This window comes from Panthera pardus, unplaced genomic scaffold (assembly GCF_024362965.1).
Source record: "Panthera pardus isolate Hobbes unplaced genomic scaffold, ASM2436296v1 HiC_scaffold_10, whole genome shotgun sequence".
Taxonomy (NCBI): Eukaryota; Metazoa; Chordata; class Mammalia; order Carnivora; family Felidae; genus Panthera; species Panthera pardus.
In genome coordinates, this window is record NW_026526655.1 from 20,657,011 (window position 1) to 20,684,885 (window position 27,875).

General features: G+C 52.3%; 1 protein-coding gene across 1 annotated transcript; it reads left to right on the forward strand.

Moving 5' to 3' along the window:
• Positions 1–5,479: 5,479 nt before the first annotated feature.
• Positions 5,480–26,841, forward strand: IGFBP5 (insulin like growth factor binding protein 5). Its single transcript, XM_019446039.2, has 4 exons — positions 5,480–6,614; positions 20,026–20,255; positions 20,851–20,970; positions 22,089–26,841. The coding sequence occupies exons 1-4, from the start codon at positions 6,281–6,283 to the stop codon at positions 22,218–22,220; spliced, it is 816 nt and encodes a 271-aa protein (XP_019301584.1). The 5' UTR covers positions 5,480–6,280; the 3' UTR covers positions 22,221–26,841.
• The last annotated feature ends 1,034 nt before the right edge of the window (positions 26,842–27,875 follow it).

The window sequence follows — 27,875 nt, forward strand, 5'->3', positions numbered from 1 at the left end:
TTCTTGTCAGAATGAATAGTTTGTGCAAAGATACAGGAGCATGGAAAGGCATAGCTTCTCTAAGGAATGGCACAAAGGTGCCGACTGGCCCAGCTGAGAACATGGCCAGAGTCAGCTGCTTTGAAGGGGTTCAGGCCCATTCCTCAACTCTGGTAATGGATCAAACCATGTCACTGGACCAATCCTTTCCACGCTAGTAGAAAAATAGTGTTTCCTGATGGCTCAACTTTTCCAACCAGGGCTACCACATACCATTGCATAGGTTGTGCACTGCACAATAAAGAACCCCATCTAAGTGGCACTATTCACATATCAGACATCATAGATAAGTACATTCATTATGACAATTTCCTGGAAGGGGGAGTAAAGTTTCTCATTCTAACAAAGTCTGTATTTCACAACAATTTTCTGACAAATAGATGTATCCTGAGGAAGAGTATCTTTTTCTAAATCACATAAATTTGCCCTATAGGCTGGTGGTGGTAAGCTAGCTCTTACGGTTTCTTTCCCTTTAATTGCAAAGGAACCTAGATTCCAACCATGCCCTGCAGTTTTATTTGGCCTTTTCATGGCTCAAATGCATCTGCTTCAAAAAGTTAACACACTCTCTGTCCTCCTGTCCCATGTGATTTCATCTTGCCTAACTCACCCACCCCTCTTCTTCCTAGATCTGAATCTACCAACACTGTTTTTTTTTTTTTTTAATCACAACAGATCACTCTTTATGGTTAATCTCATTTTTCCAAAATTGAAACGCAGCTCTAGGGCTGTCCATTGTACAAACATGTCAGACCCCGTGATCCAAGAAGTCCTCCAACCAGAAACTGGATTTATGGAGCCATCCCTATTCTGTCGTATCTCTCTGGAATGGTTCCAGAAGCCTTCTAAACATCAATTCTTAAAACTATGAACTTCTATCTTGCTCACATAGTCACTCTGAGTCACGGTTGGCTCCAGCTCCTTCAAAAGGAGCCTGGGGTCAACGCTGACTGTAGTTAAGTCGTCACCATAGCAGGCACCACTGCAGAATTAACTCCAAGGAGCTCGTGGCCTCACCCTCAAAATTGTCCTAATCCTGTTCTGTAAGAAACTTCTAGTAAAACCTAGAAAAACACTGTGCAAAAAGGATTCAAAGCTAGTTCAGACGAGTGCCTAGCTCTGCAGAGAAAAGAGGCAGGGGCGGGAGCAGGCAGTGAGCTGTTCTCTGCAACACTGTCTTTTTAACAAAGTCTCAAACCAGGATGGCAAAACTGTAACGTGTTCAGCCCGGTTGGTTAGTTAGTAAGGGGTATGTTCTACTATCTTCTGCTCTTTGAATGGCTGAAATATACCGTAATTAACACTTAAAAAAAATTTCGAGGACTTTTTTTATGCACTTTGGCTGAAGGTCATATTCTAATTATTCATCAGAGAAGCTTTAGGGCATTCTTTGATGAACCCAAAGTAATCAAGTTCTGACCTGGCCGAACCTGTCTCCAAGGTACAGTGATCACCAACGTAGCTGCTGGTGGGACTTGGAAGGTGTCCCACCTCCCCTGTGTCGGTGCTGTCGTGGCAAAGGGGCAGTGCCCAGGCTCCGGGGACGTACAGATGACCCACGGGGTGTGGCTGGGGCCCTCCACCGGTGCCTTTGCTACCCCCACCCCCCATCCCCGTGGCTAAAGACCTCCACCAGTGTCTGCTTCTTTCCCTTCCAGAAAGGAGGCGGGTGTGAAATGATGTATCCACTCTGCCACCTAGCCTCCAGCCCCATCACTACAACACAGCTGCCTTGAGCCATCCTGCACAGACCTCAATGTCGCTGAACTTCCCTCATCTGGGGAGGGACCTGAGCGACTGGGTACTTTATTTCCTAAAGGTCACCATACCTTAGTTTCAGGCTGAGATGAAGTGGCAGGACTAATATGCCTGCCGTGTGCTGGCCTCCGGAAAAGGGACTGGTGTCAATCTCATAGGATCTTTAAAATAGAGTAATTACTCACAGTAGGGAGTGGTTTAGGCAAGTCTGTCTGTCTAAGACAGTGAGGAGAGTAACGCAAAGGAAAGAATGAAGACAAGACCCTCCAGCTGACAGTTTTCCTTTCCAGCCGGGAGGAACCAATGATACTTTTGTTTTGTTTTGTTTTGTTTTCATATGAAATTTTTTGTCAAATTGGTTTCCAAACGACACCCAGGGCTCATCCCAACAGGTGCCCTCCTCAATGCCCATCACCCACCCCCCCCCTCCCACCCCCCATCAACCCTCAGTTTCTTCTGTTTTTAAGAGTCTCTTATGGTTTGGCTCCTTCCCTCTCTTTTTTTTTCCTTCCCCTCCCCCATTGTCTTCTTCTTTTTTTTTTTTTTAAATATGAAATTTATTGTCAAATTGGTTTCCAGGAACCAATGATACTTTATGTCTTATTAAAAGTCCAGCTTTCCCAACCATGTTAGCAGCTTCCACCGTGGCCTTGAAAACCACTTAGAAACTCACAGAAAATGATCAGAGGAAAAGATTCAAGCTTCATAAAACACAAATGTTAGGTGCCCTTTGAAAAGTTGTCCATATAAACACATAAATCTATGTTGTACTTCTTGGAGCCAGGTTTTGATAAGCAGTGAGTCTTTTAAAGGAATGGGGAGGAGTGAGCTCCAGGGGGATAAGACACAAGTGGATGATATTTAACTTCTTACTTCTCCAAGAAAAATGTGGTTGAAAGACATCAAAACTTGGACATGCCACGGTGGGAAGCTAATGGCAAGGAAAGCAAGTCAGCAAGAAAGGAGGGAAGGGAACCTGGCCTCTGACATTTGCATCTGGCAGGAATAAATGAGCCCCTCCCAACTAAAGTCATTGATGCAAATGATTTTTTTTTTTTTTTTTTGCTCCAAAAGCAATCTTCTAAAGGTGACTGTGAATAGATGTAGGTCTTCAGAGTGGAGGGGAAGGGGTAACAGAATCAAGAAAAGCTCATCGGGATGCCCCACAATCCAACATCATGCACCAGCCCTTCCCTTCCGCTGTCATATGTAAGTATGGAAGCAGACCCATCTGGCCAGTCCCGCCTTTGGACCTAACCACTACAGACAGCCCCAGGCTCCTGAGAATTCTTTCTCTGGAGCTCTCTAAAGAAGCCTACCTGAGGTTCCTGGGAGAGCAACTTAAACTCTTTTGAAGCCGAGACCCGTGATGATCACTTAATGTTAACAGAATCACTTAATGTTTACAGTGTATCCACTCTCCATGGCCCCTCTGTGCCCTACCCCAAGGACCAGCCCCAGCCACCTCCTTCTCCTCCTCCTCCTCTCCACAGGCTTTTCGTCCTCTCCATGAATCATTCCCCTCTTCCTTCTACCTGTCCTCACACATTTTCTTTTCCAGCCACTGGAAGTCGGCTAGACAAAAAGACGTGTCACCGGAGGCCGTCTCTCTCGGAATAGAGGGTGGCTGGAAGCAGCAACTCATGTTTCTCTGGAAAGAGCGCCACAGTTTCCCTGTTCATCTTAAATGCTACCAGTGTGCTTGGAGGATCTTTGCTGCGAGCTGGTGCAGACAGAGGAGCAGGGGTCAGAACGCACACCGCACCGCTGGGCCACCCTTCTAGTCTGAACTTGACACAAAAGGGAAAATAACACATGATCTCCCCAGTTCCTCAAATATTTCAACCAAATTTTTGGATATTAATTTTCCCCCTAACTTCCCAAGTCCCCAGATGGAGGGGGAAATGCAATGCAAACAGGTCTTGTAGTTGGAGGGTTTTTTTGTTTGCTTGTTTGGGATTTTTTTTTTTAACCTTGACACACAACTCCTCCCCCTCCTCCCAGCTAATACCCACACCCCCTCTGGCAATTCAAACAAAAGCACAACTTTAAACTTTAGCCTTGTTTTAAAATGTGCCTTTCAGCTAATAGATAATCAAGAAGAAAGATCAGGATCTGGGAAAGTTAATAGCATACCATGAGATGCTCCTGAACCACACCAGCAAAAGAAATCTTTTCTTAAGAGCAGTCCTAGGCAAAGAATTCTTATCACAGATAAGGGTGCAGTCTAGTGGCAAACTTCATGAAATGCAGCCCCTTTTCCAAAGGAAAGCGAGAGCACTTGGAAAGAGCTGAAGGAAATGTAAAAGGGATGAGTCCAACCCAGGACCGTCCTCTCAGATGGGGCAGCAATGACCGGCTGTGCGTTTTTCTCTGATCTGGTTGCGAAGTCTGCAGCCCAGCCGTGTCAATTTCAGAAGCAAAGTTGAAATCGCCACCTTCCTTCTTGGAAGAATTTAGCTTTCTTTCATTTTACTAAGGAAGGAAGGGATCCAGTAGTGTCTGAATAGATTGCCTGAGGTTGCAGATAGAATAGTAATATTCCTGGTCAGGATCTCTTCAGAGCAGGTCCTACGGCTGTCAGCTCACAGTCCTGAGATGTGCCTGTGCATGGCAGTTAACCTTATAACAAGGTGTTCCTCTGGTCCGTCCGTCACCCATCCCCTCCGGAGATGTGGCCCTATCCCATAGAAATGCCCCCTGTGAAAGAACGTGGAGGGAAAGTATCTCTCCAATCTGCCTTCTTCCATCTGAAAACTCCACACCAGGACACATTAGATCACCAGCAAGATTTTCAGACTTAGCATCTTCTGGAAAGTGCCAGTCTCTGTAACTCACTGCTCCCCACAATGCCGTTGTATGAATGTCCCTTCCTGCACGTACACACAGCACAGATACCCACAAGCATGTGTGCACGTGCATGCATACACATACACACACACACACACACACACACAGCTTCCCTGGGCCAACAATGGAGCTGAAGGAAAGTGGCCACCTCTTGATCATATGACCAAAGACAGTCAGTCTACCAGCAAGAGAAATGCTCTTAATTAAATCCCCTTGCCCAGACTTTTAAGGGGGGAAATCCAGTTTTTCTTTTCTTTTTCTTTCTTTTTCATTCAGCTCACTACCCTCTCAGCTGGCCATCCTACACTAACACTCCCCCATCAAACACACACTCAAACACACACACACACACACACACACACACACACACACAGTAACTTAAACACTAGCAGACAGCCATTTCCCAAAGCCTGGGAAGAATTTCTTGGGCACTGTATATATCCACTTGGCTAATAAGAAAATGCTTCTCCAGGCAGCCGGAGCCTTGGCTAGTTGAGGGGTGGGAGGGAGGGGGAGACCGGGTTACTCTTCATTGTGTCCACCACCTCCTTGAATTCTCTCTTCCACTCGCCCCCCCCCCCACCTCCTCCCCCTGTAGGCAGCCCAGCCCTGTCCCCCATGCCCCTTTCTTACATTCCGGGGGGAGGAGGGCACTGTTCCGGGAGCTCAGGGGAGCCCCCGTGTGTCTAGAAGGCCTCTCCCCACCCCCACCCCGTGTGAGTTTGTACTGCAAAGCTCCTTGGCACCCTCGCCTGGGTTGGGTGTTGGGGAGCTCAAATAGCAGCTACAAACTGGCTGGCAGCCAGGGGCCGTCTATTTAAAAGCGCCTGCTCCACCGGAGCCCGTAGTCTCTTTGGAAACTTCTGCTGGGGGAAAGAGCTAGGAAAGAGCTGCAAATCGGTGTAGGGTTTTTTCTCCTTTTTTGCTCCTTTTAATTCCCCCCTCCTCCGTTTGCACCCTTCTCCGAGCTTCACGCGGAACCTGCGAATTTCGAAGAGGTGGTGGCAGAGTGGGAGCAAAGAGGTGTTAGGGTTTTGGATTGGGGGCTTTTTTTCTTTTAATTTCTTGATTTCAACATTTTCCCCCCACCCTCGCGGCCACAGCCGCCGCCTCTTACCTGTTCCGCGGCAGCCGCGCGCCGCAGGCAGCTGAAGGGTAGAGAGGAGCAGGGTATACTTCAGATTTTAAACAAAATTTTTGAAGGCAGACCCATTTTTCTCCCCCACCCCCACCCCCCTTCTCCTCCACAGCCTCCGAGCGCATTATTCCGGTGGTTGTTTTGGGGTGAACAATTTTTGGCTTTTTCCTCCCTGTAATTCTGACCGGGTCCCGCCGAGCGCGGGGGGGGGGTGTTGTTTCTCCGGCCTCCACTCCCTCCGCGTGCACCTGGCGCAGCTCTTCTCCCCCCAACCTGTTGCAAGTCCTTTAATCCTTGCATTTGGGACTTGATCGTGGGCGCCTCAGCCCTCCATCTCTCCCTACATTTTGCAATTGTCTGGGGGAGGGCACCTGCTCTACCTGCCAGAAAAAAAAAAATTTTTTTTTAATTTCTCCGGGCGCCCCCCTGGCCCCTTTCTCCCTACACTCTCGCTCTCGTGCCCCGCCCCAAGGTAAAGGGGAAGACACGGAGAAGATGGTGCTCACCGCGGTCCTCCTGCTGCTGGCCTCCTGTGCGGGGCTGGCCCAGGGCCTGGGCTCCTTCGTGCACTGCGAGCCCTGCGACGAGAAAGCCCTCTCCATGTGCCCCCCCAGCCCCCTGGGCTGCGAGCTGGTCAAAGAGCCGGGCTGCGGTTGCTGCACTACTTGCGCCCTGGCCGAGGGGCAGTCGTGCGGCGTCTACACTGAGCGCTGCGCCCAGGGGCTGCGCTGCCTCCCCCGGCAGGACGAGGAGAAGCCGCTGCACGCCCTGCTGCACGGCCGCGGGGTTTGCCTCAACGAAAAGAGCTACCGCGAGCAAGCCAAGATCGGTGAGCGCGCTCGGTGTGCCAGTCAGTTACACGGCGCACGGCCGGGGGACACGGGACAAGCTGGCCCCGCGCGCTTGGCCCAGCAAGTGGCTTAGAGCCGGGGTGTAGCCGGGGAGGAGGGTGGGGAGGGTCCGGGCACCTCGGAATTGGAGCCTGGCCGATCCAGCTACCCCAGGCTGCTTTCTAGCCGAGCTTCTCTCGCGGTTTTCGCTCCTTCTCCTCGCCCCTACCCCCACCCTTCTCACCCTCCCCCTTCTTCCCGAATACTGACTCTGAGCTGCTGTTCAGTCTCCCGGTCCAAACCGCCGGGTACTCAATCTCCAATCTGAGAGGGTGCATGTTACATTATCGATTCCCTCCTCCATCCCCCACCCCCACCCAATACGGTTTTTTCTGGACTTGATAAAGAAAATCTCTTTTGTTAAAATATTGCTTTGACTGGGGACCTGGAGAGAGAGGCGTTACGGGTCTGCTGTGGTAATTCCACCTTTGTGCCTCCCAGTCCCTGCCCTCCCCCCCCCCCTCCCCAGTCCGTCCTGACATTTCTATCCTCTACGCCTGCACACACTCGCGCGCACACACAACGCTCGCACGCTTGGAAGCTAACGTCTTTAGGGTGGGGGCTTTGATGCCCCTCCCACGTGCACACCATTGCTCTTGACTTGATTTGACTGTTTGTGGTAGATGGTGAAACATAGTACAATGCAAAATACCTTCTTTCCTCCTGGGAAAGGAAAAATTACAATAGCTCGCTCCGCGGCGGTGGGGGGGGGGGGGCGGGCGGGGGGCGGGGAGGAACGGGTAAGGTTTAGGTTCCTGTGCTGAGTATTCGTCCCCGAATCTAATTCCTTTTTCCCCGCCCAAATTCCGATTTCACCTAGGAAGAAAGGTGGGTAGAGGGACAAGAAGGGATGGAAAACTCAGACATCACAACTTGCCCGCCAGTGCTAATCTCCCCACCACCACCACCACCTCAATCTTTCAAATCGGATCGCAAGTGGGTGTGGTGTAAATGCAAGAGGGGCCCTGGAAACGCAGAATGCAAAATCAAGTGGGCGGAGACGGAAAAGCCGCGCTCAGGGAGCCTCGCCTCCGCCTCCAGTAGCCCCGCCCCCTGGTTGCCCCGCCCCCAAATTCTCTGTGTCTGGAGTCTAGGGTTTAAAAGGTTGACAGAGCTACTTGTTCAATCAGTTCAGTCAGAACAGTTCTGCCTCCTTATCCCCAGCCCCCACCACCAGACGGGGTTTCCGTTTGGACTTAGACCTGATTTTACTTTTTTTTTAAAGTCCAGTGAATTGGACACAAAAATCTGGGTTCTGAAACATCAACCTGGTTATTCTCTCCAAAAGGGGTTAAGACTTGGCTAAATAATTTTTTTTTCTGTGTAATTTCTTACTGAGACCATGCCCTTCCCTCCTATCTCGTCCATTAGGGCACCCAACATGAGTTTTCCTAACTGCAAACTACAGACATTATCATACAGGAAAGGAGTCCGCTCCTGAGAAGCGGCAGGAGAACTTTCCCGGGTTCTTCCTGGATCCCCGCAAACTTTGCAGGTTTCGCCTGTCGCCCGCGGCTGCCCCTCCACTTTGCGAGAGGCTGTCGTTCTCCGGATTGCAGCCTGCAAAAAGGAACAGAGGGCAACACGCAGGCCCCGGAGGCCCTAGAGGCCCGTTTGTGAAGTTATTTTTATTAGGAGCCACTTTCCAAGGCGGTCCTGGCCGCCTTCATCTTGGGGGATGTGGATTTGGAAAATCTTAGCACGGGGGAAGAAAAGGTATGAATCGATTTCCTGGCTTGGAAGCCAGCGCTCTGGGTAAAAATCCGGTCACATCGAAAGTATGCAAGGTATCACTCAGCCGCATTCTGGGCCCGCTTTTATTTGCCCAACCGTGTGGTTGGTGTGATGCGGTTGGTGTGAAAGTTGTGCGCGCAGGGCGCGCGCACACGCGCGCGCAATTGCTGGAAGAGCAAATTGGCTCATCAGCCAACTTTCCAGTTCAACGTAATACGCGCGCGCGCGCGCGCGCACACACACACACACACACACACACACACACACACACACACACACACACACTGGCTTTTGTCCCAAGCAAGATGCCCTTTAGAATTCTCTGCAGCCCATTCCTCAACCCCCACCCAAAAGGTGCCTCTCGGCGAACACGTAGCACCCTCCACGCCCCACCCTAGACTTTGCGACTCCACCCCGCCTTCGGCAGGTGCCTGACCCACCTCAGTTTCCGAACGGCTACAGGAGCTGACCCCCTTCCTTCCGGAAGATAGTACGCTAGTGGGCGCTCCTGGCTAGCGCCTTTCAACTCGAAAATCGCTGAGTGGGTCCCCAAAAAGTTGGAGATAGGACAGAGACGGTTCATAAAAAGATGGAAAAGAACAGAGAGCGGGAGGAGAGTGTCGGCTCCTTTGGCCAAAAATCTTGTTCCCCAACACCCCACCGCCATGTCCCCCTCCCAAAATCAGCAATGAGAACTTGGATTTGCCTCTCCCTCCTGCGGTTGCCATACAGATATAGATTATGCGCGCACACACACACACACACATACACACACACCCATAAATCAAAAGATACATGCGCATGTAAAGAAAGATACAGATATAGATACATATATATTTTTTTTCACCAAAAGAAAAAGTGCATCTCTAGAATCCGAAATGGAGAGCTGAGGAGAGCGAGGTGGCAGGCAGCCAAAGCTGCTGGGAGGAAGAGCCGAGGGCGGGCGGGCGGAGACTGGTGTTTTGCTGGGCGCGTTGCTGGGCAACCGGAGAGCCGAGTCCGCCCGCGAACTGGGTGCTGGGAGCGCGCCGGGCCCTACATTTTATTTTGGCCAGTTCTGGGGCAAAGATAGATACAGAAACAGAGGGCAGTGTGTGTGAAGGCTGGAGGGAGGCGGGAGACGAGCTATTTATTGAGCCAGGCTCAATAAATATCGGTGAGCTGGGTCGAGTCAAGGAAGCACCGGGCTTTTGCTTGGGCATTGTTTGGAGAAGGAGCCCTGTGGCTTTCTGGGAGGGAGGGCAGCCCACATATTTGCCCGGGTCTGGGAGATCTTTCTTGAGCCTGTGGGACATTAAGCTTGGGATACAGGGAGAAATGGGTTTTGAGTTTCAGTTCTGTCATTGAGAAATAAGAGAGGACAGAAAGTATGCTCTGGGAAAGAAAAAATAAAATTACCTAAATAAAAATAAATTCGACCTTTGCTGCTTTGAGGGGTTTGGCCTCCATCACCCTGGCTTCCACTCCAAACCTGGTCCGAATGCCATGTTGAAATCAAGTTCCAGAGTTAGGTTTATTGGCCAAATTTGTGTCTGGGTTGAACAAGATCATGGAAAACTGAAGGAGCCAGATTCCTTTCCCACCCGCATCCCCTCCCTTTGAAACAAGTCTTTGAGAGGCTGGCTATGCCCTGAGACAACCAAAATGGGAGTCAGGAAGACAGGAGATGGTGCTTTTAACTGGACTTTTCTTACCTCCCGCCACCTGTTTCTGCTGTGTCAGCTCACACTGGAAGAGTATGGACAGTTGGCCACTGTGAGAGCTCATTTTCTTTCCATATTTTTTTTTCTCTCTTCTTACCGCTCCTTCCCACTCCGCCCCCACCCCCAGCCCCTAGCTCCCGGCAATCCCTGAGGGCTTCCCTGAGGGCTCCAGTTTTAAGTCCACGCAGCTGCGAATTAGCCTGGGGCTTGGGTGGTTGGTTTTGAGCAGCAAGTGGGCTTAAAGCTGCAGAGGGAGGACTGGGCTGACCTAGGAGGCAGAGGTCACCTCGAGGGTTCCAGCAAAGGGCAGGAGAGCAGGATTCCCAGCAGAAGTCCGGGTCCCCTTAATGGGGGATGGGGGAAAGGGAGATAGGGGGAGGTGGCTAGCGGGGTAAAGAAGGTCATTTTTGTCTAAAGTTTTTGCTTTGTACCTGAGCAATGCCTTTGCAACCTTGGGCTATTGAATGTGTAAGAACGTAGAACTTGAGAAAAGGGATCTGCACACTCCGAGCCCACTGCATCCAGAAACTGGAAGAATGCCATAAACAGAGCAGGTACCAGTGAGGGACCAACACGGGGTACAAGTGAAGAGGGCCGGAGAATGGACTCGGTGAGAGACAAGGAGGCAGTTCAGAGGGGTTTTGTTAGGGTTTTTGTTTTGCGTTTTGCAGTTGGTCTAAAAGTTGCAGTCCCCAGAGACCATCCTTAAATTGCCATCTGGATATGTTTTCCAAAACAATAAGATTTGTTACCTATTTGCAAAAACTAATAAGCAAATCTACAAGGAGGCCAGTTCTAAGCTTCTCCTCCCCACTGCCCCATATACAGAGGTTCCTCCACTTTTGTTTCCTGTTCCATTTCTTTTCATGATTTCTGTTATGATGTCCTTTTTTTTTCTTTTCTTTTTTGTTTAATATAAATCCAGAGAGACAAAGTGGCTCTTCCTGTCTGGCCACTCGGCTTAGCTCGGTCCCAGTGTGCCCCCAGGAATTGTCTGGGTATTGGCCAAAGAGTGCTGATGCTGGAAGGAACCCACAGATCCCAGCAATCAAAGCAATGGTTTTACAGATGAGACGCTGAGGCTGAAGGTGTTGAGTCACTTGCCCAAAATTAGGCGCGGAGTTGGCAGCAGAGTCGGGTGGATAGAACTCAGTCTTACAGTCCTGTTGATTCTATACTCCATTCTGCCATTCCGGGCTCTTCACTAGTCCCTGGGGCCTGGCCCAAGCTGCAGCGAGGCTGTGGCAAGTACAGCCCAATGGTGGGGGGTGTGAAGGTGAATGGAGGGCTCAGAACTTGGGGGTGCTCTGTTTTATGGGAAGTGAAGTAGCCCCAAAGCGGAGAATGCAACACCCCTTTTATTTGCAATCCCACTCGGTCGCATTCCTTTCTCTACCTGGTCTTGGGAACAAGGCTGGCTTAGGACAGTGGTTTGGTGAGGGACAGGCAGGGGCAAGGAGAGTGGAAAGGGGCAGTGCTGAGCCCAGACTTCGGATCCATGTACCAAACCTCATTTCCTGAACTGCAGGGCGCTCTCCGGGCGCGGGAAGCCAGGCAGGCAGGCCCTCGCTTCCCCTTGGCTGTGCCTTGGCCCACAGGGTCCAAGGAGAATGTGGCCAGAAGCAGCCGGCTTCCTGTGGCCACCAGCCTCCGCCAGCACAGGCCTTTTGTGGAGTCAGGCAAGCAGGATGGGGAGACCAGAGCTGGCAAGCTGTGCGGGGCAGGATGGGAGGAGGGAGAGAAAACCACAAGCCACAAGAGTTGATAAGGAGGAGAACAAGTCACCAGATTTTGAGCGTATACAAGTATGTCAGACGATCTTTCCCAATGAGAAGAGAGAGAGAGAGAGAGGCCTCCTGATTACAGCTGGGGGCCTCAGATTGATCTGAGGAGTTGCCAAAGGCCATGCTAATACATCCTGGAGCTGTGGCATCCTGTCCCATGTCTCTTGGGGGATTGATTCTTGAGGACCAGACGGATAAGTTAAAGCCCTCTTCCCGGTAGGTTACACCTGCCAGGTGCACCCTAGGGGACTTTTAATACAAATAGGTTACCTCATTTTCCATCCCTCAACCTCAACCATCAGATGTGGGCCTTCCCTTGCTAAATCCTGAAGCTGAATTTGCACTCAAAACCTGGGCTCCTTTGACCTTTGCTGGTTTGCAACGATGTCTTGCAACGATGCTCCAGTTATCCCAAACCATTCAGATTGTTCCATCCCAGCTGAACTGAGCGTATATGTTCCACAGTCTGTTTGTCACCCACTGAAGATGACTGTCCTTCCAGACCCTTTAGGACAACACTGGCCAATTGAAATATAATACAAGCCACCCATGTCAGTTCAAATTTTCTACTAACCACATTTTTTAAAAAGGCAAAAGAAATGGGCGAAATTAATTTTAACCATATATTTTAATTCAGTATGTCCAAAATATTATCATTTCAACATACACCCAAACAGTTATAATGAGGGATTTTACGTTCCTTCTTTCACATTAAATCTTTGAAATCTGAGGTGCAGTTGACATCTACAGCCCATCTCAGTTGGGACACTACATTTTCACTGGAAATACTTGATCTGTAGTTTTAAGTTTCATAAAAGTTACAGTTGAAAAACTGGATTCACATACCCGAGTTGTTCCAAACATGCTCAAAAATTGTCCAATAACAGTATTCGTTTGTATATTTAAATTAATGTAGGGGTAAGGGCGCCTCGGTGACTCAGTCGGTTAGGCGTCTGACTTCAGCTCAGGTCATGATCTCACGGCTTGTGAGTTCGAGCCCCATATTGGACTCGGTGCTGACAGCTCGGAGCCTGGAGCCTGCTTCGGATTCTGTGTCTCCCTCTCTCTCTCTGCCCCTCCCCTGCTCACGCTATGTCTCTTGCTCTCAAAAACAAAAATTAAAAAAATTTTTAATTTAATTTAAATGAAATACATTCTTGAATTCAGCCCCACTAGCCACATTTCAACCTTCAGTAGCCACATGTGGCTAGCGGCCCTGTAACTGGACAGCGTAGAGGCCACCACAAGCCCCTCCCCAACCTGAGGAAGGAAATAACGTCCCTACTCTCCTCCGGCATCCAAGGAGTCCAAAAGGAAGAGTCTTGAGTCTGGATTGCCAGACACAACAGGACTCTTCTCTGACCCCTAGCCACTCTATTCGTAGGGGGACCAGAGAGAATTCTCGCTGTCTGTTTGCTCCCTGCCACCCCCTTCTGGCCATCCAGGACCATTTTGAGGGAATGTTGCTGCCTAATTGTAAGGTTCTGAATGGACTGTGATGAGTCATGAGTGGAAGTGTAGCCAGGTCAGAGAAATGGCCAAGTGTCTCCTCCCCGCCTCCCCCCTTTTCCATTCAGAGGCTGCTTTCCACCTGGCCCCTCCTCTCCCTTCTGGTTTGGGATGTCTGTAGGGAACAGACATTTCTACTGAGCATTCTCCACCTTCGCCAGCTCCAGAGAAACCTGGCAAGGGATCTTGACGTTGTGCGTAAGTGTGTATTTCTTCTTTTTTTTTAAATTTTTTTAAATCTTTATTTGTTTTTGAAAGAGAGACAGAGCGTGAGCAGGGGAGGAGCAGAGAGAGGGGGAGACACAGAATCCGAAGCAGGCTCCAGGCCCCGAGCTGTCAGCACAGAGCCCGACGCGGGGTTCAAACTCATGAACCATGAGATCGTGACCTGAGCTGAAGTCGGACGCTCAACTAACTGAGCCACCCAGGCGCCCCAAGGCTCAGTGTGCATAAGTGTGTGTTTCTTATATGTAAAGTTACTGCCAGCTGCCTTCCAGGGATCAAGAAATGTGTACCGGAGCTGCAGCCCTGAATCCTCCTTGGGCCATAGAGGAAGTAAAATGAGGGGCGTTTTTTCTTTACCTCTGATCCCAGGACGGTGGAAGGTGTGTGAGGGAGACCTTGGCCTTTCATTCTGGGGAGTGTTACCAACTTGACACCAGCCACATCTGTGCCATCTAGGCAACCTCGGTGCAATTAGGAATTGCAATTAGGAATTAGGAATGCAATTAGACAAGGGGAAACTTCTGGAGGGAGTTCTCGAGGTAGGGACTGGTTCCTCTTACCTGGGCTTGGTGATCAGACTTTCTGGCAGTCTGACTCTTGTTCTGACTGCTTACCCGCTATGCTAGATGCTGTCTTTATTTCTCTGCTTAGGAGAGAGATGTCACATATCCCTGTTGACCAACTTGGCCATTGGCTTAGAGCACCTGAGTACTTTAGTTTTCCTGGCCTGAAATGGGGCAGGGGCTGTCAAGGAGCTCAGCAGGGTAAGCCTAATGGCCTCCCTGTCTATTCACAGATTCTCTGAACCTCCTCCCCGCCTCTGTCACTCACCCCAGGTCAAAGTTCCCCTCCAGTGTCTTCTGCAACTGTCCCTTAGGATGACGGTTGTTTGGGTTTGTTTTCCTCTTGAAAAGACAGTGCTTTTGTCCTTCTCAGACCATAAGTCAGGTTAAAAAGAGCCCAGAACACGCACGTCTGTTGCTGACCACAGAGGAAAAGAAAACAGTGTCTTCCAGGAGAGACTAGGGCAAGGCAGACACGGGCCAGGGATGGAATGGGTAGGAGGAGGGACACTGCAATTCCCCAGGAAGGTTCAGCAGCCTCTCCCTACCGCCCTGTCCCCTTTCTGTTTACGCAAGGGCATGCGCACACAGTGTGATTGATTCATATGGCATCCACAGCTGGGAAACGGTCAGACTTCAGGAGACTGAAACGTGTCTCACGGTTTTTTAAACAGTGAGCCGCCAATCCGTCATTTCCCCGTAAGCCTCCTGTCCTCACAAAAAGCAGGAGGATGCAGGTTGGCTGCGAAACAGGGCAAGGTTGGGAGGCGGCTCAAAGCATCTAGCCACACCCAGGCACGGGTCAGTGCCCTCAGACCAGATGTCCAGTAGAACTGTCTGCGATGATGAAAATGCTCTATACGTGCACTGTCCAACACAGTAGCCATTCACCGCTGTGGCCACTGAGTCCTTGAAACGTGGATAGAGTGACTGAGGAGCTGAATTCGTGATTTGATTTAATATTTATCCATTTAAGTAGCCACATGTGGCTAGTGAGTACTGTATTGGAGAGCACAACCTTAGATCAAAGAAGCCCAGTAAATCCGGGGATCCCTCCTTGTTCCTGTTCCTCTAAGACTAATTCCTCGGCTTTCTGGCTCCCTCTGCAGCAGCTTCAATGCTTTAAGGCAAGGGCCTGAGTGATGTGACCTCTCAAGGCATCCAAGGAACCCTAACATGCCTGAGTTTATGTTACAGAAACGCTTCTAGACCCACTTCTCTTTAACTCTTGGGGAAATCTGTGTCTGTCTCTATTTAAACATTATATACTGGTTACCATATAATCGAGAGAAAAAGATAAATGACAAAGCTGTGTGCTTAAGAAATGTACTGCTTAAATTCCAAAGAAGGAGTTAGAATGAGGGCCAGAGGAAACCCAGCTCCCCTTTTCATTCCTTGTAGAGATTCTGGGCAAACCCATCTTGTCTCCTGGCTAGAAAAAGAGACTTTCCCTTCCCCAGGTCCAGGTGGCCTGGCAAAGCCCTACATTCTTCCGGAGCTGTGAATTCCAAATACGCCTCGGTTTCTTCAATTTCCACAAGCAAAGTCGCAATATCAGGGCCACCCCATTTTCTCTTAAGGTCGATTATGAGGTTAAGATAGATTGGGAAACTACCACCGGCCCAGGAGCAGGGAGCTAATGATGCCAGGGCAGGACTAGGAGCCCCAGGATGGAGGGTTAGATTGCAGGGAGCAGCGGGTCCCCGACACCTCCGTCACGGGGCTGGGGAGAAGGATGGAATCAGAATGCACCTACTGGTGCACCATCCGGCCCCTGCGAGAGAGCAGAGGCAGCCAGAGGTTGGATGTGGACAGCACGGTGGCATTTGGGTAGGAAGCATGCATCGTATACTCCGCTGTGAGTAGACCTGCCCACCCTAGGGTGCCTCCGGGTGCATAGCAGCTGGGCCTACAGCCAGACACCCTCTGTGACTGCTGGGTCATGGAAATGGCACAGCCCTCCAGGAGGTGTTCCTGTCGGTGCAGGAACGGCCGTGTTGTGTCCCTGGATGCTGGGGCAATGCTCTGAACCGGGAGCGCCTTATGAACGGAAAAGGAACGGAGTTGGCCACCCTGACGTGGCAGGGGCTGGGGCCATCAGGGAGCTGGTTGGAATGACTGAGCTTGGAAGGCAGACCAGACTCAGAACCCACCTGAAAGGCAACCATCAGGATGACGGGATAGCCCTCACTCCCTCAGTCGTTGGGTGAGATTGCGGGATCAAAGGGCCCTGCCTCCACCATCCCGTGGAGGAGCGAACAATAACCAAACATGCCGCTTTTCCATCTGCTGCAGAATCCTTTCAAAATGACATCCAGAGATGGGAAGGGAGGCCCTGGGCATGTCTCGCTTCCACCCCAGATCACTTGTCAGCTGCAGATTAGAGAAGCAACACGGGCTTATGCACAGGTCAGCCTTGTCCGTCCCCCCCTCCCCAACAAGCCTCCCACTCTCCCACTGTGTCCACGCGTGGATTTTTTTTCCAGTTCTTCACTGGCCGTCCCCACGACTCCTCAAATGCATGCTGCAGACACACAGAGAGAAGGAGAGGACTTGGGTAGCTGTCACAGAAGTAGAGGAGGAAAGCACCCAAATCCCAGATTTTAAAATTGCTTGCAATCCTTGGAAGCACTGGAAACAGGTTGTGTGGCCGTCAGTCTCCTCCGCCATCTACTGGCCATGCGGGGGTATTGACCTGTTTTTGGACCAGCTTCCAGAACCCCCTGCCCCTTGAAGTTCCCTTGCCTTTCAGGGGCCCGGGCAACTCACCAGGAAGTCTTCCCCTAAATCCCCTCTGCAGCTTTGGTCCATATCCTCTGGATGAAAAAGTGCAGGAGCAGCCAGCTACCTGTGCCTGCCTGTCTCACCCAAAACTTAAACCCTTCCCAAATTGAAAGCCTGTTTATGGCTTGGCCGGGAAGCAGCTGAGTAGGGCTAGCCGGCTCTGCCATTCCAGCTCTGGTCTTACTTTCCAGCTTTTTAATCTTCGTAGCTCTGCGCTGGCTTGGTGCCACGTTTCCACTGTCTCTGGAGACTGCAGGTGACCACAAGACCCTGATTAGTATCTTTGATACTCGACTGTCCTGCTGCCTAAGAGGTCCCGTGGGGTTAAGTGGCACCAAAAACCAGGAGGCACATCAAAACTTAAAGTTCAGAAGCAGCCAAAGAGCCTGTGCACTGGGGAGGGTGTGCCCTCAGGAACCCCGCCTTGGTGAGCCCGGGGAAGGAGAGAGGGCTTGCGGGAGTGTTTTGAGTTCCTCAGAGAACTTACAGGGATCTGCATCATTTTCCGATATCAACATGTGCCTAGCCCCGAGGCCGTATTTGAACACCTTCAGAGAAAGGACTAAGGTGAAGGAAAATTTGCTCCCGAGTTTATGGAACCACTGCTAACAGCCCCGTCCTCCCGCCAGGAAGAGTGAGTCCAGGGTAAGGGTGGCCCATAGCACTTCCTAGAAAAAGTCCTAAGAGGCGAAGAGTCTTGAGAAAAGCTGTCGATATATGGAGTGCTGTGAGCCAACATGCTGCCAGGCCCACAAGGCAGAGAGAGGAGCTCCGTGAGAGGCGACACGAGATCTGGAGGATGGCAACCTCTGACCAAAGGGACGGAGGGGCCCCTGCAAAACAGGTGGCCAGAGGAGGATGGGTGGTGCTCCCGTCCCAGATGTCTTCAGGAAGTAGAAAGAGCACCCTGAGACAACGTGGATGTACTTGTTCCTGCTTGGACACAGGGACGTGGACCCGGGGGTCTACTGGAAGGGTTCCAGGAGCTGGTACAGCCAGCCCCTGGAGGTGAGCAGCTTCCTGGGGTCTCTCCCATGAAAGAGGTGACTCCTGGAGCCCGGCCCTGCAGGTGCCCCTGAGGACAAGTTGCTGGCCCTGCAGCCCAGGCTGGAGCAGTTTCTGAAGGAGACACTCAGCCCTCTGCCAGGTGCTGGTCGGCATCTGGCCCACCCACCCCCCACCCTCCCTCACTTCACGTGGTTATCATCTCGATTAGGGAAAGGGTGTGGCCATGCACCCCAGAACGCCCCCAACCTTTCAGTGGCAACCATCTCTTGTCCTCTCTCCTACCTCAGCTGTCAACTGCTTGTTAAAAGTCCGAATGCTTGGTGATGCCCAGAGAGATTGAGTGAAGTGTCTCAGATCACCCAGCAAGATGGGCTCAGCAACCCTCTGTGCCACAGTTGGCTTTTCGTTTCCACGCATCTCTCCCCAAGACCTGAGCCTCGGGTTTGGGACTAAGTTACTAGATAACAGAGCCCTAGCCTTTCAATTTGTACAGAGTCCCCCCCGCCCTCCACCCCAAGCCGGCTCTGCTCCTCCCTGTGCCGCACCCCATTCTAACTTGTCCTGCAACCAAGAAAAGTTGGTTGGCTCCAAACCCCACTCCTTAGCCATCCTCCATCTGCCAGGCACATCACCATGCCAGTTAGTCATCACAGCAGGTTTGCTTGACTCCACTGAGTCAAGCCGAGGTGGGAAGAGGGAGGGAAAGACCAAAAGTGGGGGATGGGGACCTGGCACTGAGTTTTCTGCTCAGAGAAAGCCCGCCTGATGCTCCGCCATTTGCTCTCTTCCTGTCCTCTTCCCCTCCGGTGACTACTTCCCTGCCTATGGATAAATACCCAAATCAGCTAACCCCCACCCAAAACACTGCAAACCTGTGGAGGCTTCTTCGGGGCGGGGAACTTCCCTGCCAGGGCCTTAAAGACCGGATACCTATTCACTTAAGTTTGACAAATCCCAAGCCAAGAGACAAACAGGTGCCCAGGTGCTTCCTGCCACCTGCCATCCCGACCGGGTTAGGCCGGGTCCCCAAACGCCTTCCTTACCCCACACCTGGAACTCCCCCTGGGAAGAGGGCCTCTGCCCGGGGGACACAAAACAGTGTCTTCCCACCAAGGTTCTCCTTCCCAGTGCATCCCTTCATCCGCACCTCCTTGGAGTCCTCTCCCTCCATTTCCCATCCCGATGCCTTGTCCTCATGGCTCCTGGGGAGCCCAGTGACGGTGGAGTGGGCAGGGGACCGGATCTTCCCTCTCCTCATTTGAGTCAGTCGGGGTCACTCCAGAGCCCTGTCTTCTCTTTCTAAAATTTGAAAAGAAAAGAGGTGTTGTAGACGGGGCCTCCCTGCCCCCACCCGCCCCACCTTGTACCTGGTCTTGCTCTGGGCATCCTGGCCACGCCCTGACCGGCTGGGAAGAGCGGCTCTGTGTCTGCCGAGGCTGGTGGGGTCAAAGAGCTGAGAGGACACGTGGGGACCCAGAGAAGGGTGCCTAGGAGAGAGGAATGTACTGGAAGTCTGTGGAGGGAGAAAAGGCTAGGGGTAGAATTAACAGATCAACAAATAAATGAACAAAGTCCTGCTTCTTTAAAGGTCATAAGTCAGCTAAGTATAGACTGTCACCAAGTCTCTCCTATATATAACCGCTCCAGCCCCAGCCAGCTGTCAGCCTCTCTTGGCCTGGAGCTGAGTTATGTTCCAGCCTCCCAGGGCCCGGAGCACAGAGCCAGCTCAAGGGTTCCAGGTCCCCCCACCCCGCCACCAGCACTGCTCCCCTCCAAGCCCCACACGTCTGGCTCTCTCAAATCTTCTCCTCTTCATGATCGTCCCCACCACCACCCTGCTAGCCTAGATCCTGAGGACCGTCCTACTCCCATCCCGGTTGCCCAAGTCAGAATCCATCCCAGCTCCAACAGTCCTGGAGGCACAAAGACCCCACATAAGATAGACTTGGCCTTTCCTGTCCATGCTGGGCTGTCACCTATTTTCCCCCAACAGCCTGCATCTCACCCCTGAGGCTGATCCTCTGCCTCCATCTCCTGCAGAGAGAGACTCCCGTGAGCACGAGGAACCAACCACCTCCGAGATGGCTGAGGAGACCTACTCGCCCAAGATCTTCCGGCCCAAGCACACCCGCATCTCCGAGCTGAAGGCCGAGGCCGTGAAGAAGGACCGCAGAAAGAAGCTGACCCAGTCCAAGTTTGTGGGGGGCGCTGAGAACACTGCCCACCCCCGGGTCATCTCTGCACCTGAGATGAGACAGGAATCCGAGCAGGTGAGTCTCGAGGATTCTCTCCTCATCTCCGTCGGCATCCGCACCTGGCCACCTCTGCCACTCCCCTGACTTTTGACCTTCCCCTGATTCTAAATAAGCATCCGTGGGCAGCAGGTGCTTTGGCTGGGCCTAGCTGAGGGCCTACCGCTTAGATCAGCTTGGGATTCAGGAGGATTTTCAGAGCCTACGTTTATCAGGCCTTGGTGCTTGACCGAGGGACCCCGGGAGTAGAGGCGGTGCTCATTCAAGGAAGGTGCTGGGCTGCCACAGCAAACACACCAGGAGCTGCGACGTCACCTGGGCAGAGGCTGCACGTTCCCCTAGGGCATCTGCCGACGACCACCCCGGATGTAATCAGGGCAGAGCGGAAGAGCTGAGGGTGGGTGTTGTGGGAGGTAAGTGGGACCATGTGTCTTCCTGTCTAGTCACACGCAGGCTCCTCCCAGAGGAGGAAAGATCTTAGGTAGCAAGTAATTGGAGCGACAGTCTCGACAGACCCTTCAGCCCCCGTGCCCTCGGCCACGCGCTCTGCGTATACAGGTGGTTTCTCCATTTGGGTGCCGCCGTGTCCCTCACCCCTGCTGTCCTCACACAGGGCCCCTGCCGCAGACACATGGAAGCTTCCCTGCAGGAGCTCAAAAGTAGCCCACGCATGGTGCCCCGCGCCGTCTACCTGCCCAATTGTGACCGCAAAGGATTCTACAAGAGGAAGCAGGTACGCCACCCGCCCCGCCCCTGCCCCCAGGTTCAGAGGGCTCCTGAAATGGCACTTGCCAGAAATTTTTTTTACCTCTGAATGCTTAAGATTTCCGTCATTAACAATAGTGTTTCCTGAGCCTCCGGTCTCCGTGCAGGTACCCCGGTCGCCGGGCTCCCGGTTCCCTCCTGTGCTATGATCTACTTAAGTTTTAATGATCCACCTTGTTTCCATGAATCCATTGAAAAAGGAAGCTTTATATCACTATGTCATATCGCACGTTGTACCTACTATTTTCTGACAACCCCACACACAGAAATACATACATCCGCAGATGATGACTTCAAAACCTATTTCAGCAGGTACCCACCCCCCCCCCCAGATCATTTACATCCCATTCGCAGCCAGCCTGCCCTTTGGGCAACACGGAATATTGAGCCTATTCAAGTGGTACCCATTACCTCAGGCCGGTGGTTCTCACACTTCCTGGGAAGTGGCTTATTAAAACACCAATTGCTGGCCAGAGTTTTCCGGGATGGAACTCTGGGAATTTCGCATTTCTAACACGTTCCCTCCCAGGTGACACTGATGGTCCACAAGGGTCAGGGGTCAAGAGCCAGGTGGCCTTGGGTCAATTCTTGGCTCTCCCACTTACGAGCTGTGTCCCCCTTACCTAGTCATTTAATGTCTCTGCCTCCAGCTTCTCATGCAAAATGATGACTGCACCCATTGTCCTTACGCAGTTATGAGGGATAATGGACTCTTCTTTGTAAAACCCTTAGAACAGTACCTTCTATGTAGTAAGTGTTCAGCAGTGTCTGCTACATGATGAAGCTGTGCCAGTGATGCCCGATACCATCACCACCACCGCCTTCATCATCATGTAGCCGCCTGGAGAACACCACGGCAGAGGACCCTGAACGGGTGACATAAAAAAGAGCTTGTAAGAGCTAATCAGGGGCCGACTGTCTAAGTTAGCATCTTCCGTGGGGCCATCCCCGTGCAGGGGGTTTACTGGAACCCCGTGGCTGAGGTCGGGGTTGAGAATCTGTCTGGGGGCAGGGAAGACAAAGGCCAGACAGGAGCAGAGCCTCCGGGACAGCCACCCTCACTGCCTGTCGCTCTCCCCACCCCAGTGCAAGCCTTCCCGCGGCCGCAAACGTGGCATCTGCTGGTGCGTGGACAAGTACGGGATGAAGCTGCCAGGCATGGAGTATGTCGATGGGGACTTTCAGTGCCACACCTTCGACAGCAGCAACGTTGAGTGATGCGTCCCCTCCCCATCCTTCCCTCGCCCCGTCCCACCCCCAGCCCCGACTCAAGCCAGCACCTCCCTCCACCCCAGGACGCCACTCATTTCATCTCATTTAAGGGAAAAAAAAATACATATATCTATCTATTTGAGGAAACTGAGGACCTCGGAATCTCTAGCAAGGTCTCAACTTTCAAACCGGCAACAGCGGAGATGCAAAAAGCTAAGAAGACCCCCCCCCCTTTGAAAATGGTTTTCTTTTTGAAGCAAGTTGAATGGACAGGGAGGGGAAGGGAGGAGGAACATGAGAGAGAAAGGAATAAAGTGCACGTGTAGAAGAGAGGGGGAGACAAACCGAGTTTCGAAAAAGGAAAGAAGAATGTGGGCAGGAAGGAAAGATCACCGGGACCATGGCTGGATCCACCTGTCGTGTCCAGCCCTGGCCTGAGTTGGGAGACGTTTGGGCACTAGAAGGTATGGCCCAAGGTGTGGCATTCGATGACACCCTTGGGGGTTTTCCCGACTGGATTGGATACAGGGGGAGAAAGGAAAAGACAGAAGGGGTCAGTGCCTCTCCTGGATCTGTCTCCACCTCCAGCCAGCGAGCTGCATGGCTCCCACCCACCCCTCCTCCCCTCTCACCCGGCAGAGGGTTCTCCCTCCCCAAAACTTCTAAAAACTAAAATGCATTCCATTCTTCTCCAAACAGAGCAAATGAATAACCGAGTGTCATTAGAGAGATAGATTTTTCCTAAGCAGATACATAAAGATTGTGTGTACGTCTTTCACTCCCCGTGCAGACGTTTAGAACCCAGTACACACGCCCAGAGTGGACAGACTTGCCCTTCCAGGGTGACTAGATCATGCCAACACGCACGGTGATTTCAGCCCCTCATTGCACTCAATTCACCATTAGCACGGCCTCTGTGGGGGAGGATAGGCTGAAAACAATGTGGCCTCGTATTTATCTACGAGGCTCCATGTAGTGATCTATAAGGCATATAAATCTATTTTCTTTCTTTTTTTTCTTCTTTCCTTTCTTTCAAAGGTTTGCATTAACTTTTCAAAGGAGTTCCTCTGGGGGCACTGAGGAACTTCCTCATTTGGGGAAAAACCAGGAAAACCCAAATTCTTCTAACACAACCCTTAACTCTGGTTTGGCCAGCCTCCCTCGAGGGGCAAACGCAACCTTGGGCAGGCCACGGTGTTGGATTTTTTCACGATTCTCCGTACGCGTGTGTGTGTCCATAGGTACCACCGAGCCAGGTAGATGAGGGCTCTTGATGGTGCATTGCCCCTGCGTGCACCGTCCCCCCCTCCCCCTCCCCCTCCCCCCCCCTCCCCAGCATATCCTTTAGACCCTCCAGAAGTAACCGGCTCTGGGCCCTGCACCAGTCGCGCACACCAGCTCCAAGTTGGACCCCCTGGTCCTGCCCAGCCTTTTCATTTCATCCGGGCAGAGCCTGCATTTTGAAAGCCTCTCTGGGCCTTCACGCTGGCAGAGCAGGAGAGAGACTGAAGTGAGAGGTGGCAGCAGGGGTGATGGAAGTGAACCGGTTTAAATACAGGGAAACAGTAAAAGTGATTGCATTGCGCAGGCCCACGTAGAGGGCGTATGGAGGGACGGGGGCTGGAGGGACGGGGGTAGTGGGCAGGGGGACTGCCCTGTTTTAGCTTTGGAGCAAAACAACAGAAAGGAGGACAGAGCCAAGAGAAGCCTCCCTGGCTCCCCACCCCCTACACCCTTTGGGATTCGAGAGGAAAGAAAGAGGAAGATGGGGGCATGGTTTCTCAGAAATGAGCTTAATCCAGGCCTGAGGGCCAGTAAGGTGGGCAACTTTAGGCAGGTTCTAGACCCTCACTGCTGGACAGGAGCAAGGATCGGCAGAGACTGGCTGTGCTTTTGAAGGGACAAGACCGTGCGCTCAGGTGGCTACCTTCAACCCGCAAGGAGGGACTGAGGCCAGAGTCTTTCGAGCTCTCCACCCACACGGGCCGGTGCAGGCTTTGTCCTCGGTGTGGAGGATGGACGAGAGGCCAGGACGACCAGGAAATGGATGCTCCAAGGGTGCTGTCATTTGGCAGCCAGATTTGGAACCAGGAAAATTCCCATTCCTGCTGACTTCCTCCACGGATTGGCAGCTGTGGGCTGTCCTCTGAGGCTCGAGAAGACCTGCCAGGAAAGGGCAGGAAACTGGCAAAGGAGACCCCTTCTTGCCATGAACACAGCTCTCTCCACTCTCTCCCAATGGCGTGGCACCATGGAGGCCACCCCAACACCGAACTTGGGGCAGTGAAGAGGGACAGCAGAGAAGCAGATAGATTTCAGCTGGTGGGAAACTTGTAGCTATGGAACTCGGGGAGGGGGGGGTCTCCTGCCCCCCCCAACTGGACAGTTGGCTGGGACAGGAAAGATGGTCGATTGTCATAGGACAGAGGGCCCTATGGGGATGGCAGCCATGAGGACTCACTTGACCTGCTGCGTCCGTGCGCCCCATCTCTCTGCACAACTGTCCCCAAACCCCCGACTCACGTTTCTGTGTCTTAGGCCAGTATTGTAAACCTTTCCCACCTCACTCTTCTGTCTGCCCTTTCTTTCTGTGGATCTTGAGCAGTCTTCTAACTGGGATCTGCCAAGTGGATACTGGGGTGCCGTTGCCCCTAAGAAAAGACTGAGCCAGGGATTGCATACCCCTTCCCACACCCCTCCCAAGACCTGGACCTGGTTCCTGAGAGGGGCCCCCTCTTTTCCCCCTGCTGTTTACTGGACTCTGAACGGGCGTCTGCCCCTGATCTCGGCTCTTTGCTGTCGGCCACGAGGTGGGGGAGGATGGTCTGGTTTAACTCCACCAGCGCCTTCGGGTTTCTGCCGTTCAGGCCGCCTCACCCGAACCTGTGAGGCCAGTGCTTCTGCAGAGGGTGACTCTGATCAGCTGGCCACTCCCCGGAGGATGCTGGACCTTCGTGACGGATGAGAGTGACCTCCCAGGATGAGAGGGAGGCCTGGCCTGCAAAGGCAGTCATCGAGGAAGATGTCCCCATCGAGGAGCGTGCCCGGGACAGGGCAGGAGGAGAGGCAGGTGGGCAACGCCACCAGCTGGGATCCTGAGCAGGAATCTTCTTGACTCCAGGCTGCCTGACGGCTGCTGTTTATCCACCTAGAGGCCTTAGGCTCCGGGTTTTCTGTGGCCTCAAGACTCAGTGTTGCCCCCGCTCCACTCACCCACCCAACAGCGGGCCTCTTCCCATCCCCCTCTGACTCATGCCTCACTCTAGCAGCGAGAGGATATCCGTCATTTCCACTGGTTCCCGCTGACTGAGGGAGGCCTCGCCAGGACTGAGCCTCCTTCCCCCAGAGCTTCCCCACCCACCTGAGCAAAGCAGGGCATCTGGGACGGAAGAGACTCGAAAGTTTCTCAGACAGCCAGGCCTGGACAGGCAGGCCTGGAGACATTCAACTCCCCACAGGGGAGGACGGGAGGCCCAGGAGGCCGTGGGGTCTACCTCCTGTCTCCTCACCCATTTCCCACCCCCCCCACCCCCCCGCCCTGCTGTCACCACCTCATTGGTCTCCATGGTAACCGCAGGGTCAGCCTCCCCTGGGGGAGGGGGGCCTGACCTCTGCTCTCCCACCACCCAGCCTGGTGGCAGCCACACGGCTACCCCACTCAACTGCCAAGCCCCCCCGCAAGGTGGCCCACGGCTGCCCCTCTCCCTCTGCTCGGCCCCCCGAGAGGGCTGCCGTGCCCGTGGAACTCTAGAGGGGAGTGGGCCAAGGAGAAGCAATCCTTGGGCTCAAAGAGGACATTTTTGGCTTCTGAGAGAAAGGAGGCTGGGTTTAGAGAAGTGGTGGCACGAGGGGACGGGGACCTGCCAGCCGGCCACCTGGGTGTTGTACTGTCTTTATTTTTAAAACCACTAAGTGCAAGACTTATTTTTGCACTTTTCTCCACTTTTTTTTTCCTCCTAGGTTTTTGTTTCTTTTTTTAAACATACTTTCTTGGTTTTCTAATGGAGTATATAGGTTAGCCATTTTCACAGACTCTGGCCCCCTCTCCAATGGGGGGAGGGAAGGTGGGGAGCACCGGCCACCTGTGCCCGTCCCCCCCCACTCCCTGGTCCCCGGCCACCAGCCTGAGTCCCCAATCTCCCACCACCACCACCACCACCGCATAGTAGCCCACATGGATAGACAGTTGTCAGACAAGATTCCTTCAGATTCCGAGTTGCCTACCGGTTTTTTTTTCTTCTTTTAAGACAGCAATAACCACAGCACATATTACTGTAGCTCTTTGTAGTTTTACATACGTACATACCATAACTCTCTCTCTCCCCTTGTTTTGTTTTCAACTTTTTTTTTTTTTAAATAAATGCTCATAATCTTTACTGGTGAAAAGGATGAAAAAATAAATCGGCAAATAAAACCAGGCTGAGGGGCTCGCCTCCTGTTTAAGCATTTTGTACCTGAGGAAATAAAACAAACAAAAACAAAAACAAAAAGCCAGAGGATCTCACGTTTTATTAAAAAAGTGAAGATTGCTGTATACTATTTATTCAACTTATAATTTATGTTACTCCTTGATCTTTGTCTTTTGTCATGACAAAGCATTTATTTAATAAAGTTATGCATTCAGTTAGCCTGCGTCAGCGTCCTCCGAGGGCCCAGGGAGGCAGGTGAAGGGTGAGAGGCACACAGGGGTCCCCTCAGGCCACATTCCAGAGGGCGAGGAGAAAGGGCCAGGCAGAGGAAAGGCTGACGGGCCTGCTCCCTCCACAGAGGAGCCCCCAGACCCAGCCTCCCATCCAAACCTGAGCGCCCCCTTCTCCATCCGTTCAAAACATTTCAGTGAGTTAACGGACACAGCGTGCTTAGAGCAATTAGGCAATGTGCGCTCAGCTACTGTTTTTACCGTTATTATCATCATTTAATCTCAGCCCCTGCTATTACGTAAAGTGGCCTTAATCTAGCCTTTAGCAAATGACGGGTCCCTTTTCCTTGGAGAGGATTTTCAGGAAGGCATTTCTAGAATGTTCCTCAGTCGCTGATTCTGGTGCCTCGTATAAACTCTTAACTCCTGGGAACCTCTGGCCAACGTGAATCCTACCTCCCACTCCTGCCCAGCCCCCAGCTGTCTCCGCCCAGTGAAGAAGAAAGCCATAAAATGGCTAATGACTCAGATTTTAACCTTACAGCCATTGAAAGAGCACAATTCCTACATTGCCCCACTATCTGTCTTTCCTTCCTCCTGGGTCCCTTCTTCCTAATGTCCATGCCCCCCCCTTCACGTGTGGGGTGCACAGGAGTTCACTGCCCTTCGTGCATCCCACTGACGGCACCCGATGGCTGCCCAGTCCTCGGGCACAGCACATAGACAGAGTTGGTGGCATCCCCACTCTGCCCAGCCCAAACCCTGGTACCTCCGCCCCATCCGAGTCATGTGGCCGATGGAGTGATTAGGAGCATCCTGCCTGGTGAAGAAGTTGGCCTGTCACTGGCCATGCATCCTTCTGAAGGTCGCTGAAACTCTCTTCCCTGGGACCCTTCAGACATGTGGTCATTCAGACAGCGCCCAGCAGCAAAGGCAAAGATAGAGCAGGCCCCTCGGCCTTGCCTCTGCCTAGATGCACGAGGAGGTACAGAGAGCGATGGGGTATCTACTCACCTCCTTTT

Bases quoted from the DNA above. Each gene is read 5' to 3' on its own strand.
- IGFBP5 (XM_019446039.2), top strand. From the start codon at position 6,281: ATGGTGCTCACCGCGGTCCTCCTGCTGCTGGCCTCCTGTGCGGGGCTG. The intron at 6,615-20,025 runs GTGAGCGCGCTC...CATCTCCTGCAG, and splicing joins CCGCGAGCAAGCCAAGATCG to AGAGAGACTCCCGTGAGCAC. The intron at 20,256-20,850 runs GTGAGTCTCGAG...GTCCTCACACAG, and splicing joins TGAGACAGGAATCCGAGCAG to GGCCCCTGCCGCAGACACAT.